We start from the raw sequence: 17,621 nt of genomic DNA, 5'->3' as shown, positions 1-17,621 counted from the left end.
TCACTCTCCCTATCACTCCCCTCATAATGAATTTCTAGATAATAGTTAATTTGGCAGGGAACTCAAGATCAATATTCCTATCAAGTATACTATTAGATATTGAGTTCACTCATAATTTAAATAGTGGTCCTGTTGGAATGATGCGAGTCAACATTTCGCACTGGTTAACAACGTAAAATGTAAAAGCGTGTTTTCAAATAAAATTGGAAGTTAATTATACTGCAGTTTAACTGCGATATTGAATATCCCGGACCCGGCCCGTTAGGCACTGGTTCACGTTCACTATAGTGATCATATTGTCGCTAAAGAATTTCTGGATAAATCTCCAGAATCAAATGTCCATGCAGAATTAAAAGATTCAAGTTACGAATTGAAATGGTAAAATTCAATTTACATTTCAATCATAAAATTATTGCACTCACAATATGTCCTGTCAAAATATTCGATATTTAGGAGCTATAAGCTTTTAGAAAGCAATAAATTACAAGTTTTTCGTCCTTTTTTTTACACTCTGCAATGCACAGGAGGCCCACATTACACGATGTCATGCATGAACCATACAAATATTGATTCTTAAAGAAAATAGCATATAATAGAACATATTCTATTTTATTCCCTACACATTTGTAAATGATTAGAAGCGGTAAACTTAAATTATACAGAATTATAACTATTGTGAATTCAATAAAATAATATATCACTTTTTTGTATCCTTTGTATCCTTGTATCCTCGGTACACCTCGACGTTATTTTGCTACAACACGTGGAATTTGCATATACCACTAGAGGCAAACTTTTGTACCAATTATCCAAATCAGGAAGACCACATTTCTGTGCTCGCGCTTGATCTTTAATAACACTGCCAATAAAGTTGGAGAACGTCTGTCGTCGTCAGTCGCATGCATCTTCCGCGTTAAATTTTGAGTTGAGTAAAAACATTATATTCTTATTTATGAAAAAGCGCAGGTTTTTATATTTCCCTGAGAATGCAAGAACACTCCTCGAATTGCTCATGTTTGTAAATTACTTGTTCAAACTTCATGAATAGGAGTGACAATATTTTGCATGATTGTAATTTAAAGTCAATACATGCATTTATCATTTTTATAAATTACATGAATACTTTGTAATTGATAAGGTTTATAGACCTATCAGGACGCCCCGAGTGGACTCGTTCGACGGTCCTGTAATATTTTTTTTTTATATACATACAATTTCAAATTTTTACAGAGTACAGCAAAGATGAATATAAAATAGAACCGTTCAAAATATGTGCCCAAATCTGTAAAATATATGGGCACTCCAAACAAGTAAACACATAGTGAACTATGTCGCAGTAACTTGGACACCATTACATCAATTAATCTAATCCAAAAAATTTATAAAAACAATTTTAATAACAAACAAATCCCATGGTGAAAACTGTGAGTAATATCCAAGAATGGTATTCAATACTCAAATTCCAAAGATACATTAGAAACAGTCTGATATGGTCATTAATTGTGTGAGTGTGCGTGAAGTGTGATATGATGTTGAAAGTATAGGAAGGTAAATAAAAACATTAAGTAAAAAAAAATAATATATGTGGGGAGCAAAGGATACTGGCTAGCTGTTGTTTCACTATCCAATAAACATTTCATAGATTCTTATGCCCTCAGCTTTGAAAACACTTAGACACAAGCTGTCTTACCTTAAAGGAGTCCATTCCACAGTATATGATTCCTGTAGAAAAATGATTTTGCCGAGTGGGCTATTTGAGGTAACATAGTTGGTGAAATCTGACTTAACTTAGGTAACAATGATGACCCAATAGACAGACGGTCGATGTGGCAACGCATTAGTCGTGAAGTGCACTGATAAAATGGAGATAGTGCAGTCAGCATACAGAAAATACATTGTTCAGAACATTGTGAAGAAAAAAAAAGCTCAATTCAAGTCAAAACTATTGAGACAAACGGGGAGAATTGTTCGACAAGCTTGCACTTTTTTTGACATATTGCTCAGTGGATAACTGCGGCCCTCTTCAGACAGAATCCTTTAATTAGCTCTCTTGTTGGAGACTTTCTAATTTATCACAAAGTGATGTATTACAAGGGCGCCAATTAGTTGAACAATTTTCGAATTGCTACGAACCAGAAGTAAAGCGACCGGCGACGTTCTGAACATGACAATATTGACTTCTCTACTGCCAATAGACCAAGGTTGTTGCAGCCTTAGTAATAAATTCTGTCGCACTGACTATGTTCCTACTGAGCTAGGAGTAACCTCGACCCCAAATCTTTTTCTAATCTACATACCCAAGCAGGATAGCATCAAAGATTATATGCGAATGGAGAGAATAAAAGATGGTTTTCCTGAAACAATAAGCACTTTACATATGCTGTATGGAATCGCATTTATTGTTTACTAAGTGCCCCAGCTCAGAGATAGACCTATATCCTTTTAAATAGTATTATCCAAAGATGACTGTATTTACGCCAGAATTTTGTATCATCAGGCCTACAAAACAATATCAGGATATTAATCCGAAAGCCAAGAGAATATCATTGATAAACAATACAAAAGTAAGGGACCAAGGAAGAGCCCCTGGGGATACACCAGAATTAACTGAAGAGGTAGATGAACATCTGCATTATTACCAATTAACCACTACTTTGGTAACGGCCTTGAACGGTAATTGTAAGAAATTTTAAGTGTACCATCCAATGTTATATAAGGTCTTTAGCTTATGAAGAAGATATCATGATTTTACAGAATCAAATCCTTTCAGTCAAAATCAAATAACACTACATGATTTATAATGTTTTCCGATAAGAGACAATGCCCGCTATCACAAAAATCAACCATATGGTTGTGTCATGACTTGTGCTCTAGAAAACCATGCTGCCTGGATCAGACGGTACTTGTCAAAGAAAGCAGTTATACAGTTTAACAATGCGCTCAAAAACTAAAACTTTCATGACTAAACAATAAGGGAAATGGTCTAAGTTTTACAACCTCACTTTTCTTACTGTTCTTACATAAATGTGGGACATACATTTGCAAGATTCCATTCTTGTGGGAAATGTAGTCCGCTGTTGTAGGATCCACGAAAATCCATGTTATACGTGTAAGCTAAACCTACGTAACAATTTTTTATAGAATTTTACCGATATGCCATCTGTCCTGGCTTTAGTTTAAATTATATTTAGGTAAGAAGCTTACGAACATCCCGCTGATCGAAGTCAAATCAAAATCAACATCATTGACATAGGAGATGTCATGTCATAAAGTTGAAGATCCGAAACTGGTTATAAAAAAAGAATTGAAAAATCAGCTTGACTTTGGATTGAACCGAACTGCCAAAAACTAACACATAGGAATACACGCGAGAGTTATGATGATACTTAAACATGTGACAAACTTCTTAGTTATAAAGCCGGATCATCACTATTAAAAAGATTATCTCTTATTTTGCTGATGAAGCCCTTAAATCTTTACGGCTAGTAACAAACATTACTCATCAGAATATAAACCAGAAGTCTTAAATTTAGCTCTGAGTCTATCTTTTTACGGCAGAAGAAAAAAGTACACTATCGAACCACGCGGTAGGAACCTGATAATAATACTTTAGGAATATAAATATCAACGAAATCATAATGCAGTCTTTAAACTAACTTCCAAGACAATCAGATCTAGGCATTCTAGACTTGCCAATTAATCGAGCATAATTCCACGATTAATCATGTCCAGTTTGCTTTCTTAAAATTATAGATATTCATCGTTTAGAGTTTTCCTACGGGAAAAGGAGCTTTTTAATTGAAAAAGTGAACAGAAAAGATCATTTGCACACAATAGTATCACAACATTCAAGTTATCGATTGTGGTAGCATAATTACAGAGAAGAATTTCTAATGTCATTACCACTTTTATGGTTGTGATTGATCAACTGAGGAGAAGAGAAAATATCACTGAAAAATCTTTGAAGGATTGCTCAATAGTTACTGAACAGTGATTAAGATAGAGCAGTCTGTATGGGGAATTAAATCACCATAACAGAGATTTTAGGGGATTCATTTTGGAAACTAGCTTGCGAAATAACTAACTAGCAACAGAATATGTAACCCAAGAAGTTCCTACTCTATAACAATACAGATTACAATCTCTCTTGTTAAGGAAAAGAAATTTTAACGGCAAGCATTTACTGCACCAGGCAAACTGTAGGCGGGTGTAGTGGCGTCGAGATCAGACCGAACAAGCCCAAAGAACACCACCTCCATTATCCCCTAAACTTTTTAGTATATTAGGATCTTGAGTTAATCATTCCGTCGTTCTGTCATTTTTTTCGGTGAAGATTCAATTGAGAAGATGGAAAGATTTCGTTGCTAGAAATAGATTTTATTAGTAGCCAATCTCATTTCGGGGCAATTATGTCAGCTGCTCTATGTTTAGCAAAGATTGAAGTTCGGAAATCTTATTACCATCAAGAGGGGATGGAGAAGGAGCTTAGGTTACTGAAAGTAGATGAGACCTATGACATTTTGGGTAGAGTAACACATAGAGTTGGGGACCTGGATTAAGCATCGAAGGATTAACAAGATTATCAAAGAGAAAGTAAGAGAGAAAACCCAAAGAATGAATAAAGATACTAGACGCCTGAGACGGCTGGAATACTTTGACACTATTCAGTCTCACCAGGGGAGAAGAACGGATTTCATATAAACCGATGAGAGATAATTACTAAGAAAAGTTTTGATGATGGGAGCAAGCAAGAAATGGTAATAAAGATACTCGTGGGCTGCCAAGGAGTATAGATGGAATGAATATTAGAATCTAGGGGGTAATAGCGTGTTCATGGACCTAACCGTGGAAGAAGATTGGAGAAAAGAGATAAGTCATGATAGAGAATAAAGAGACACATATATTAATATAATTGTTAGTTGATGTGTGGGTGGTGTATGAGATAGCTTAAATGTGTAAATTTAGTTAGTAAAAACTGTTGATATGTAATAAGTGCATTCTTGACTGAGTACGAGCCTTTTGCATGCAAAAAGACCTATTCTAAGTCTAACCGATTTCAATGTCTAACAAATTGGAAAATAGGACAGAGACCAATGTACCGAAATTGAGCATAAAAGGATGAAAAGATAAATCAGTAGATTTGTTTGAGTTTTAATATTAGGCCAACGACTTAAGCAAAATATATATGGAGAGAAAGAGCAAAGTATTTAAATTCCCAGAAGAGTTGATTTACAACCCTGGTCCAAAACTGTGATCGATTACAAACAAACTAAGCCAATGGACATAAACCTACTCCTCTCATATGAGGATGAACGCCAATCATGTATAGAAGTTCATTACATGATCTAAAGTCTCGAGTTTTTTTAAAAAGACAGGAAACAGTCTAAGAACACCAATTATTATTTAGGCATAAGTCTTTAAGTAGATTAATAAACTAGACATTTCTTTGCTATTGTAGAAATATAAACATTTAATAGGAAACAACATTGGATAAAGTAAACTTGCAGCGGGAAATAACTGCTTTATTGGGTCAATTAATTCAGTGAGATACATCCTAAGGATCTGTACCCCATACTTAGAATGTAAATGTCATTAGTACCAACACTCAATAAATTTTTTCAATATCGTCAGCTTCCGCAGCTGCATGAGTTTTATGAAAATTATGAATGTTACGTGATTCTCATAATTTTTGCACCACTTGAGACACATTGATTTACTTTCCGTCCCCGGAATCCAACTTAATTGTCCCAGTACTAATTTTGTCATTGACGGTACCAAACAACAGTGGTTTTCCTGCTCTTACGGTTATCTTGGAGTATTTCGGTAGGTAAAAGGTTGAGTGGTGTTTGAGTGGTGTGGGCGGCATAAGTGAATTGTAGTGCGGGCCTCTGGCTCTTGACATACATTATTGTATCTGTCTTGTATCTGGCCGCGAAAAGTATCAGCAATTAGCCGAGCCCATTAAACTGAGGCTCTCTGCACAACCTTGTGAAGACAAATTCCTGACACCCCGGTTTCATATATACAAACTGTCATCCTTTTGGGGTGATATAGCATTTATTGTTACATCGCTATCCGCCTTCTTCTGGAATTATGTCGATGGTCCTCTCAGCTCCAAATGAAACTACATAGAAAAATACCTTTCGACGGTCAAAACACCACGTCGTCGTTGTGGTACCTAGATTGCACAAGAACCAACTGTGTACATGCTTGCCTAGGCATTGATTTAGCTTGCAGCCAAAACTTGGAGATGTATATAAAGCATAAGCTCAGATATCCCAAGATAATTTAACAGATCGATTGGCTCCCTAGTCGTTGGTGTGACCATTTGAAGAAGACCATACATATTCTTCTCCAGTCGAAGTGAGCCACTTAGAGGCATTTTTCAACAGCAGTTTTGCTGGCCTAAGTGATTCAAGTTCAGACCATCCACGTCCATGTTAACACTCTTGTGTTCTAAACAAAATCTGATTGCAACTCCAAGAAGACCTCGCATTTTAACAGAATTTTCTCTTAAGTTTCATGACATTCTCAACACTGCCGTGAGAGCTTTCAGCTCATTGTAATGAAAACGATTTTTAAAAACATTGTAACTAGAATTCAGATCCATAGTGATGTGATGAAATGGAGGAGAAAAGGCGTGAGGAGGTGAAAATGGCGAAGTCCAATACTTGTAGCCCAGGAATAGATGCCTGGCTAGGATACAAACGGCACGTCATATCTCTTCATCGCTTTGACATTGGGACCTAGAAATTATTGTGTTTATATAGTAGTGTTGTAAGTATTTAAAACTGAAACAACTATTTTACGAGTATCACTCTTGATTTTTGAAAGAAGAAAAAAAAGCTCAAAAATATTATTAGTTTATCAAGTTTTCACTATTTTTCGCCCGTAAAAAGCACAATTAATATGAATTGCTGAATATAGCTTTTGTCGAAATATTTAAATTTTGCATTGCGTCGCACATCGACAATATTGTTGTTTTGCAACTATAAGATTGACTTTCGTTGATCAATTTTTTGTTGTAAGGTTTATAACCTACCGACCGCGCCATTTGGGACTCGTCCACGGTAATATTTAAATCAAATAACTTTTAACAAGTACGCCCGTTAAAATATTGTCGAAAATTGGAACAACAAATTTTTTTTGTTAAAACAAATTTAAATTTTGGAATTTATTACTAAAATCAAAACTATAATATCAATAAAAATAAAGCCACGCGTTGGTTAGACTGCCTCATAAGTTGAATAAATTTAAGCTTGAAGGTCCCTGCGCAGTTAGCAGTAACCTTAGCCGCAATCATGTCTTGAGGAACCCTGTGAGCGCCAAAATTATTAAAGTATCTAGAAATCATACATCACTACAGTTACTCATGCTTTTGGTTATAAGAGTGCTGATTGACAGTAGATTCATTCAATTCATACTAAATCGTTTAAAGCGTATATTTAGAAACTCACTATTGTTTTATAACTACACAAGCAGTAAACGTAGATAATGGACAATAAGAAACGACCGACATACCAAACCCAGTGCCGCATTGACTTTTTTGTCCGATCCGCTTTTACCGAAGCTTATCCACCAGTTACTCATGCGCAGTGAAAAGTCTGATAATAATTTTGCTTACTCTATCAAGCATTCTGTAAATTGAAGTGTCGAATTTATTATAGAAATCCACCAACCCCGCATTATAATCTATTGTATGCCAAGATCGTTTGTTTTATAAAGATCTAATCATATAATAAGATTGATCCATTACTAAAGTGAATCGTTATATTCATAGCTCATCTGATTAAAATCGCGATGATGAATTAAAGTCAAGTAATTTTTCCCTTTCAACACAACACAACAACAAACAAATGCTTGAGCTCACAAGGTGAGCAATCGTAGGGGCATGCAGTGGTTCAGAATAACTCTCACCGCCACGACGGCTCGAGAATATCAAATTATGTCCATTATGCGCCATACAGACACAATTATAATTTAATATTTTGTGGTTGTAGAAAAATTAGTGTCATCTACTTGCAGTATAGCTGTTTTACTGGCGAGCAACAACGTCCCACTCGCTGGGACGAAAATACCGAGTCCAATCACAGAAAGTTAACCAAAAGATAAAAAACAACAAGAGCTCTATCAGACAAATCTCCAACCATCCCCCTCAGTTTTTAGTGTTGTGAAGTAATATGATACAATATGATTTTTTAAAGGGGGGACCCCCAACCCATGTAGCTGAGACACCTCACAGCAAGTAGACCAAAGTGGCTCTTGCTTGTGAAAGGTGCATCAACTAAATAGTACAATAAAATATCTAAAAAATTTACACTAACAAATCTAGAAAACCTCAAAGCTCGTCTTCTGAGGGATGAGGTTGAAGGAATCGTCTTGCAGTTCAAGATGCTGGGCAGTGGCGTAACATTGCCTGTTGGCGCCCCCCTGCCGAAAAAAGCGCCCCCTGTTGGCGCCCCCTCCCCTTTTGTTGCCCCTCCCTAAAATTGAACAAATTAGGTGATTTTAAAGAATACGCCGGTAAAATCTCTAAAAAAGTGTGTATCTAGAGCAAAACGCGCAGTTTTGCTAGTACTTTAGTTAAGTTTTCGAAATTGTCCCACATTCAAACGACGATTTGGCGCCCCCCTAAGACGGCGCCCCCCTGCACAGCGGGGTCAGCAGGGCCTTTCGTTACGCCACTGATGCTGGGCCGTTGTTCTTCCTCTGATTCCCCTCAGTGTAATGAGTGTACTTCTTAACAGATCAAATCTGAATCGTGTTCTGATATGATTTTTGACCTGGCTTTTGGCTTCTTTTTTTGGTCAGCTATCATCTCAGAGACACGATCTACGAACTCAGTGCTGAGCATACCTCCGGAGGTCAATATGTTTACAGTATGCACTGAAGGGGTATCTTAGAAAGTTTCTTGAACTTTTAATAGGTACCCCTCGCTTCTCATTTAACCCTCAATTAAGTTTCCTATCATTCGGCTGAGTCAACCGAGGAGATCGCATAGATCCAATGGATGGGGGGGGGGGGGGGGGGGGCCAACCATATTAAAGTATATTAAAGTATATCCCCGGTATAAAATCGGAAAATATCCTACATTTTAATATACTTTAATTTTAACCAAAACCCAAACATTGGGTAGGATTGAGCGTTGTCAATGTGTGTGCATGCAGGGCAAAACTAAATTATGATCAGATGACTTAATTATATTCGTTATAACTCCAGTTCCACGATTTAATGTAAAATAAAGTAACTCTTTATATAAATTACATAGATAGTTAATAAAACGAATAGAAGATGTGATATAAAAAAGTGACCGTTCTTGTCCCGTCACAGCGCTCGCTTGCTTTGACCGTCATGTCACCAAATCACTCACGAAAATTTATTGGATTTGAAAGAAGTGGTATTTTTAGTTTTACAGCAGAATAAAAAACTTGTTGTTGTAGTATAGTATTAATAATAAAAATCTAAACCGAACTAAAAATTTAACTATGTTCATAGAAAATGTCTGTATTTGTCTAAACTTTAAAAAATAAAATTAAAACTGTTTTTGTCACAAATCACAATCAAATTATTTAATTCCGAATTTCAAAACAAAAGCTTTGAAAGTAACTTTAAAGCGTGGAGTTTAGACTTCTCTAGAGTTTAGAATGACAGCACAAAGTTATAAACTAAGTTAGTGAAACCAATTGTTACTGGGCACCAAAGGAGCTAAAAGAGTTGCACAATGATTATTGATCATACAATAAAATAAAATCGAGTATGGATATTTTTTATCTACTTAAGCTTAATTAGCTATTATATCGTCCATTTTGAAATCGATCCTGCAATGGAGTGTAAATTGAACGATGAACTTTTTGAGTTTTATGAAGCCTGACTTTAATTTATTTTATACCAGAGCACACAAATATAGGTTAGGTCAGTTATAATGGATAAATCAGTGTGACACATGGAAAAACAAAATGTTACTTAAATTATGATGATTGGTATTTGTTGTACTATACTTAGACATAATTTTTATTGATCCCGTTTATTGCAACAAAGAAAAGGCTGTTATCAGGAAATGATAAGACTGTATTCCTTGTTGCAATAAACTGGATCAATACAAATTTGACCTAGTGGCTAGTAAGTGTAACAAAACGGCTATGTGACTAATAAATATTGTTCCGATCCAGATATTTCACGGTCTTTCTTATGTTAAAAATTGACTTGTAAATTTTAATTATTTTCATAATTATTGATAGGGCTAGGCCTGACGTTTTAAGTTCATGATTTGGTGACATGACGGTCAAAGCAAGCGAGCGCTGTGACGGGACAAGAACGGTCACTTTTTTATATCACATCTTCTATTCGTTTTATTAACTATCTATGTAATTTATATAAAGAGTTACTTTATTTTACATTAAATCGTGGAAGTTGGAACTGGAGTTATAACGAATATAATTAAGTCATCTGATCATAATTTAGTTTTGCCCTGCATGCACACACATTGACAACGCTCAATCCTACCCAATGTTTGGGTTTTGGTTAAAATATCACCTTTTTTTGGTCTAAAACCGACAAAGAAAATTACTTTCCACTCTTAGATTTCAGTATAAACTCTTGTTATTATAATGTGTCCTCATATTAATATGTCCTTTTAGCGGCACCTCTCCATCTTGAAACCCCAGAGTGTCGTTTCACGGCATAGCCGACACTCTTCTCTAAAACTTGGATGCCTTGTGCGTTGAGGTGCAATGGTATCCTTTCGTCACATCCGTATTCTGATTTGAGTGAACCAGAACTCCATAGCTCTGGGGTCCGAATAAGCACTGCGGGGAATTCTTCGCGACCCTAAAAATATGAGATGAATTATCATTTGTTACAACTGTTAAAAAATTCAATTAGCTAACCGATAATCAGTTTGACCTATCTAGCTTTAAAATAATTACTGAATAGATTGATTTTTGGTTATAAAAACTAAGTCAGCATTTTTAATTTGAATTCTCTGAGACTGAAAGCATTACATTTACCTCTTTATCGTGTAGCATAGAATTGAAAATCCTAGACCTTGCGGAAATCGCGGGGCTTAAACTTGGTGGTATTTCCACCACATATAGTCGGCTGTTACCACTAGTGTCTTTCACAACGTACAAAAAATCGAGTAACCTTCTTAATACCTAAATGGATGTTATTGTAAACTGTAAAAGAATTATAGCATAGCTGAAAGCAGCCTTTTGAGCTAATACACAATTCTCTATTTCCAGTGTCTAAGAATGGTTTGATGTTACTGGTGTGCTTAGCTACCGTTATAAATAATAGTGTAATTTTAATTAGTTCTAACCTTCTTCATGTCTAGCAGTGTTGTTGTAGAGGGTTTAATATCGTTCAAACCGATCATTAATATAATATCGGAGCATTCTCTCATTCTAAGAACAACGTCCTTCGTTAGCAGAAGCCATGAGGTGGTCGGAAAGAAAACCTGAAGTTGCAAATGTCCAGATCTATTGAAATTAGCAATAAGAGAAACGTCATTGTTGGACGTGAGGAAATCGAGAACTCCTCAAACTACAATATCATGAACATTTTAGGACCATTTATTAAATTGTTCGGGGAAACATGAATTTTGATTGGTCTCTACAAATGATATATTATTTATTCTAGGATAGGTATGTAGGTACTAGGTATTAGGCAATTTTCATGTTTTACCTTATCCAGCGACAGTTTACCCAGTTGAAGATGCTTGCTGTTAGAATCTGCAAAGGGGAAACTGGTTTGTGTAAATTCGAAAAAGTCGATCAACCGAATAGAGTTTTTAAAACTGTTGCAATAGGTGCTAATATAATGTGATTTTAGCAGATCATACAATTATCGTCCCCTGACTTTACCTCCAGCGATCAGTAACCGTAAATTCCTCCAGTTTCTATTGATGCTGCTCGTTTTGTGGTGTTCCTTATCTGAAATGATTATGATTATCGATATCAGTAATGACATATTATATTCTTGTTTATTATGAACATGTAAATATCCTACTTTGTGACAAAAAACTATGCAGCTTTTCCTCTAGGAATATCAAAGCTTTTGATCGAAAATTGTTTCATTTACCCATTGATGTCCAAGCAACAAACTTTGGGGGTATCACACCTTCAAAGCCTCTCGTTATCACACCGCCACATTCAGTCTCCTTGAAAACCATTCCTTCTGCGAAAGACAGTAACATGAATATAATGTATGATATAATAATAATAATAAGACTCTTAATATAAAGCAATAAAACAGGATTTTGATTTAGCTATAACTGGAAATTGATTAACGTTAATTCACAATATTATTGGCTATTAAGCGCAAGTATGTAGTAGTTTTGAAGACTACTGTCTTCAAAATAATAAGTTTATCACTGTCATGTCGTAATTTTGTAGTCACCTTTCTCTGTTGCTTACACCACCATCTTACCTGTTATGGCGTTTTTCCAGTCTATTACAACATACGCTCCGTTTTTTGACCTCGTATCTGTGAATTATTGGTGTGAACTTGACCAACACAACTAATTAGATGTATACTATCAAGACCAACAGACAAATTATTTGCTGTACAAATAGTTATTTTGCTGTGCTACGTGAAACCTAAGTAGCGTAGCTTCATCCCCCCCCCCTCCACCCTTTTTTTATAGAGCTGTGATCTGAACGCTGGCTGAAGCTATACTATCCAGTGTTGACAAAGATTCATATTGATTGTAGATTGATGAATAACGATAAATAAAAAAATATAATAAAATGCATACATCGATATTCTCTTGAAAGATACACCACTTCACCAACTCTACAGATTCCCTAGATAGAATTGTCATTAGTTCGAGAGCCTAACTGCCATATAAGGCAATCTAATCCACCATAGAAATTAAACACGTTTTATCAACGCAACAATTCGAAAATGATTATATGAAATGTTTATTTTTACCATTTCCATTATGTTTTTCAAGTTCATTGCCTCTGTCTCGTAAACGAGGTATTCGCCTCGCTCCGTAACCGGGAACTCACACTGAACATGTATTTGATAGAAGCATATTGAATAATTCAAAACTGTTTACTCCTTTTGCTGATAAAACTAACAATTTAAAATTTATTTCGATGACGCTGCCGAATAATACTTAGAATAGATATCGATTAAAGAATAAAGATGCATACCTGCCTACCGTGCCCTTGTACCGCTTCGAAAACCAGCTTATCGTTTACGTTCCTGAGACAATATGAATGTTAGTTCATGAAAATATACTCTTGCTCTCACATCAATCCACATTCCACAAATACTATGATATTATATGAATTGTGTATCCATTTATGGGTGGCGAAAATGTCAAAAATATAAAACAGTGTTTCTTCAAAAGTAATCATGATAACCCCCTCGTCCAATAGTTTTTCCACACAGACTTTGATTATCATGCAGAACATGTTTAACTTACGAACGAATCAAACCCGTTGGTTTCACCCCAACATCTTTACACTCCGCAAAACCATCTGTTAATAATAATTCTATAATTACTGACAAACGTTGTAACTGTAAGGCTGAATTAATGCAAAATTTTGAATGTGGGACAATAAAGTTATAGGTATCATCAACCACTTTTCGCCATGTCAATTAAACTCGAAATATATATATATCAATACTGGAGCACTTAAAAAGGTTAACTCGTTTGCTTGAATGCAGATACCGGTAAAGGAAAGTTCTAAAGTTTCGGTTTGCGGCTTATATAAGAATATTGTATTAGTAACAATCACATAATGTATGATGGTACTTTAAGTAGCGAAACTCACTTTCGTTTAGAGGAGCACTGTTGATCATTTTCACTGTTCGTTTTGACATATTAGTTGAAGCTTTGCTATCTGAGGAGTAGAATTAGGGCTGATCAATCTTTGGATTAAAATTGCCAGCGATTTTCAAAAAATATACTAATACTACACAACCGGAGATATTACAGCCGATTAAAATGTTGCTCGCACTAAACCAGCGTAATATCAACAAACCCGATAAAATATGCCGTATTAACAATCTTCGCACGTGCACACTGGTTACATAGCAACCTTTTGCTTTTTACCTAATTTGCACGTGGGCGGTCGTATAATGTACAAAGATAATTCTTTGAATTATAAGTAAGCAGATATTAAATATATACTCGCGAGCACCAAACTTCTTATGTTTTATATCGTAAATAATTGGAGGTATCAGCCATGTGCTTCGATGTTGAAATACCAAATTGTATTGAAAATGTTCATGGGAAAATGACAATGAAATTTGTCACAGGTCAACAAATTAATTATTTAGCAAAAAGTCTATTATATTTAAAATGGTTTTCATAGAAGCACATGTTGCCCGCAAGTCGCGACGTGGACGCTCCTCCATTTGACTTGCACATGCACTCATGCTTCAATATACTATATTAATTTTCTGGAATATTTGCTTGTCTATCGTAAATCATTAACGAACATTAATTATTAACAGAGGATCTAAGTTCTCTATATAGCAGGATGTTTTGTCACTAGCATCACTAATAACATGAAAAGGTTTTAAAAGTTAAGAAAGGATGATATTTTATATTAGGCGGGGGTGGTGGGGGTGGTACTGCACATTGTAACTTTGTAAGAAATAGCATGCCTCAACTGGTACAATTTGTTCAAAATTCAAATTCAAAATCCATGCAACTTCAAAATCCATGCAACTTCAAAATCCATGCAAATTCAAAATCCATGCAAATTCAAAATCCATGCAAATTCAAAATCCATGCAAATTCAAAATCCATGCAAATTCAAAATCCATGCATGATACAAATTCTATCCGAGATAAAAAATATGTTCATTGCAATGATGAACGTACACAATAATGATGCGTGAAACTCATGCATGGTGTATGCAATTAGTTGCAAAGTTAGTTGCAAAGTATAAAGCAGTTGCAAAGTATAACAGTTCAAAAAATCCAGATTGTTCCATGAAATTGTTGTCTGAACCCGTAAAAGAAATATATTCATACAATCATTTACAGCGCAAGGGTGCAAATTATTTTGGTCATTCCCATGCAAGTTGAATGATACTTAACCCTGGGGAAATTAAAGTAGTTTTTTAGGGAATAGTTTGGTGGATAGTTCATCCTGGGAATACTTCAGGACGTGAGAAGAAGCACAGTTTGAGGTGATCAGGTAGGATACTTGAGGTAGTTTGTTAGGGAATAGTTTGGTGGATAGTTCATCCTGGGAATACTTCAGGATGTGAGAAGAAGCACAGTTTGAGGTGATCAGGTAAGATACTTGAGGTAGTTTGTTAGGTAATAGTTTGGTTGATAGTTCATCCTGGGAATACTTCAGGATGTGAGAAGAAGCACAGTTTGAGGTGATCAGGTAAGATACTTGAGGTAGTTTGTTAGGGAATAGTTTGGTTGATAGTTCATCCTGGGAATACTTCAGGATGTGAGAAGAAGCACAGTTTGAGGTGATCAGGTAAGATACTTGAGGTAGTTTGTTAGGGAATTGTTTGGTGGATAGTTCATCCTGGGAATACTTCAGGATGTGAGAAGAAGCACAGATTGAGGTGATCAGGTAAGATACTTGAGGTAGTTTGTTAGGTAATAGTTTGGTAGATAGTTCATCCTGGGAATACTTCAGGATGTGAGAAGAAGCACAGTTTGAGGTGATCAGGTAAGATACTTGAGGTAGTTTGTTAGGGAATTGTTTGGTGGATAGTTCATCCTGGGAATACTTCAGGATGTGAGAAGAAGCACAGTTTGAGGTGATCAGGTAAGATACTTGAGGTAGTTTGTTAGGTAATAGTTTGGTAGATAGTTCATCCTGGGAATACTTCAGGATGTGAGAAGAAGCACAGTTTGAGGTGATCAGGTAAGATACTTGAGGTAGTTTGTTAGGGAATTGTTTGGTGGATAGTTCATCCTGGGAATACTTCAGGATGTGAGAAGAAGCACAGTTTGAGGTGATCAGGTAAGATACTTGAGGTAGTTTGTTAGGGAATAGTTTGGTGGATAGTTCATCCTGGGAATACTTCAGGATGTGAGAAGAAGCACAGTTTGAGGTGATCAGGTAAGATACTTGAGGTAGTTTGTTAGGTAATAGTTTGGTAGATAGTTCATCCTGGGAATACTTCAGGATGTGAGAAGAAGCACAGTTTGAGGTGATCAGGTAAGATACTTAAGGTAGTTTGTTAGGTAATAGTTTGGTGGATAGTTCATCCTGGGAATACTTCAGGATGTGAGAAGAAGCACAGTTTGAGGTGATCAGGTAAGATACTTGAGGTAGTTTGTTAGGGAATAGTTTGGTGGATAGTTCATCCTGGGAATACTTCAGGATGTGAGAAGAAGCACAGTTTGAGGTGATCAGGTAAGATACTTAAGGTAGTTTGTTAGGTAATAGTTTGGTGGATAGTTCATCCTGGGAATACTTCAGGATGTGAGAAGAAGCACAGTTTGAGGTGATCAGGTAAGATACTTGAGGTAGTTTGTTAGGTAATAGTTTGGTAGATAGTTCATCCTGGGAATACTTCAGGATGTGAGAAGAAGCACAGTTTGAGGTGATCAGGTAAGATACTTGAGGTAGTTTGTTAGGTAATAGTTTGGTAGATAGTTCATCCTGGGAATACTTCAGGATGTGAGAAGAAGCACAGTTTGAGGTGATCAGGTAAGATACTTGAGGTAGTTTGTTAGGAATAGTTTGGTAGATAGTTCATCCTGGGAATACTTCAGGATGTGAGAAGAAGCACAGTTTGAGGTGATCAGGTAAGATACTTGAGGTAGTTTGTTAGGTAATAGTTTGGTGGATAGTTCATCCTGGGAATACTTCAGGATGTGAGAAGAAGCACAGTTTGAGGTGATCAGGTAAGATACTTGAGGTAGTTTGTTAGGTAATAGTTTGGTAGATAGTTCATCCTGGGAATACTTCAGGATGTGAGAAGAAGCACAGTTTGAGGTGATCAGGTAAGATACTTGAGGTAGTTTGTTAGGGAATAGTTTGGTGGATAGTTCATCCTGGGAATACTTCAGGATGTGAGAAGAAGCACAGTTTGAGGTGATCAGGTAAGATACTTGAGGTAGTTTGTTAGGTAATAGTTTGGTAGATAGTTCATCCTGGGAATACTTCAGGATGTGAGAAGAAGCACAGTTTGAGGTGATCAGGTAAGATACTTAAGGTAGTTTGTTAGGGAATAGTTTGGTAGATATTTCATCCTGGGAATACTTCAGGACGTGAGAAGAAGCACAGTTTGAGGTGATCAGGTAAGATACTTGAGGTAGTTTGTTAGGTAATAGTTTGGTGGATAGTTCATCCTGGGAATACTTCAGGATGTGAGAAGAAGCACAGTTTGAGGTGATCAGGTAAGATACTTAAGGTAGTTTGTTAGGGAATAGTTTGGTAGATATTTCATCCTGGGAATACTTCAGGACGTGAGAAGAAGCACAGTTTGAGGTGATCAGGTAAGATACTTAAGGTAGTTTGTTAGGGAATAGTTTGGTAGATATTTCATCCTGGGAATACTTCAGGATGTGAGAAGAAGCACAGTTTGAGGTGATCAGGTAAGATACTTGAGGTAGTTTGTTAGGGAATAGGTTGGTTGATAGTTCATCCTGGGAATACTTCAGGATGTGAGAAGAAGCACAGT

General features: G+C 36.0%; 3 protein-coding genes across 4 annotated transcripts in view; 1 reads left to right on the top strand and 2 right to left on the bottom strand.

Moving 5' to 3' along the window:
- Positions 1–17,621, bottom strand: part of LOC134821691 (unconventional myosin-Ie-like) — a 122,871-nt gene that overhangs the window by 32,697 nt on the left and 72,553 nt on the right. The window lies entirely within an intron of this gene.
- LOC134821690 (tetraspanin-6-like) overlaps positions 1–17,621 on the top strand; it is an 87,354-nt gene that overhangs the window by 32,646 nt on the left and 37,087 nt on the right. The gene's annotated exons all lie outside the window — the stretch shown is intronic.
- LOC134822252 (uncharacterized) lies at positions 10,510–13,849 on the bottom strand. Its single transcript, XM_063833160.1, has 12 exons — positions 13,785–13,849; positions 13,433–13,487; positions 13,158–13,209; positions 12,931–13,011; positions 12,755–12,803; positions 12,427–12,483; positions 12,079–12,174; positions 11,862–11,930; positions 11,683–11,729; positions 11,318–11,455; positions 11,007–11,153; positions 10,510–10,827 (listed from the first exon to the last, which is right to left on the bottom strand). The coding sequence occupies exons 1-12, from the start codon at positions 13,831–13,833 to the stop codon at positions 10,621–10,623; spliced, it is 1,047 nt and encodes a 348-aa protein (XP_063689230.1). The 5' UTR covers positions 13,834–13,849; the 3' UTR covers positions 10,510–10,620.

Source organism: Bolinopsis microptera, chromosome 10 (genome assembly GCF_026151205.1).
Source record: "Bolinopsis microptera isolate Bmic1 chromosome 10, MBARI_Bmic_1.0, whole genome shotgun sequence".
NCBI classification, from domain to species: Eukaryota; Metazoa; Ctenophora; class Tentaculata; order Lobata; family Bolinopsidae; genus Bolinopsis; species Bolinopsis microptera.
The sequence above is the reverse complement of the archived record's forward strand: the minus strand, read 5'-3'. Positions and strand labels throughout refer to the sequence as shown.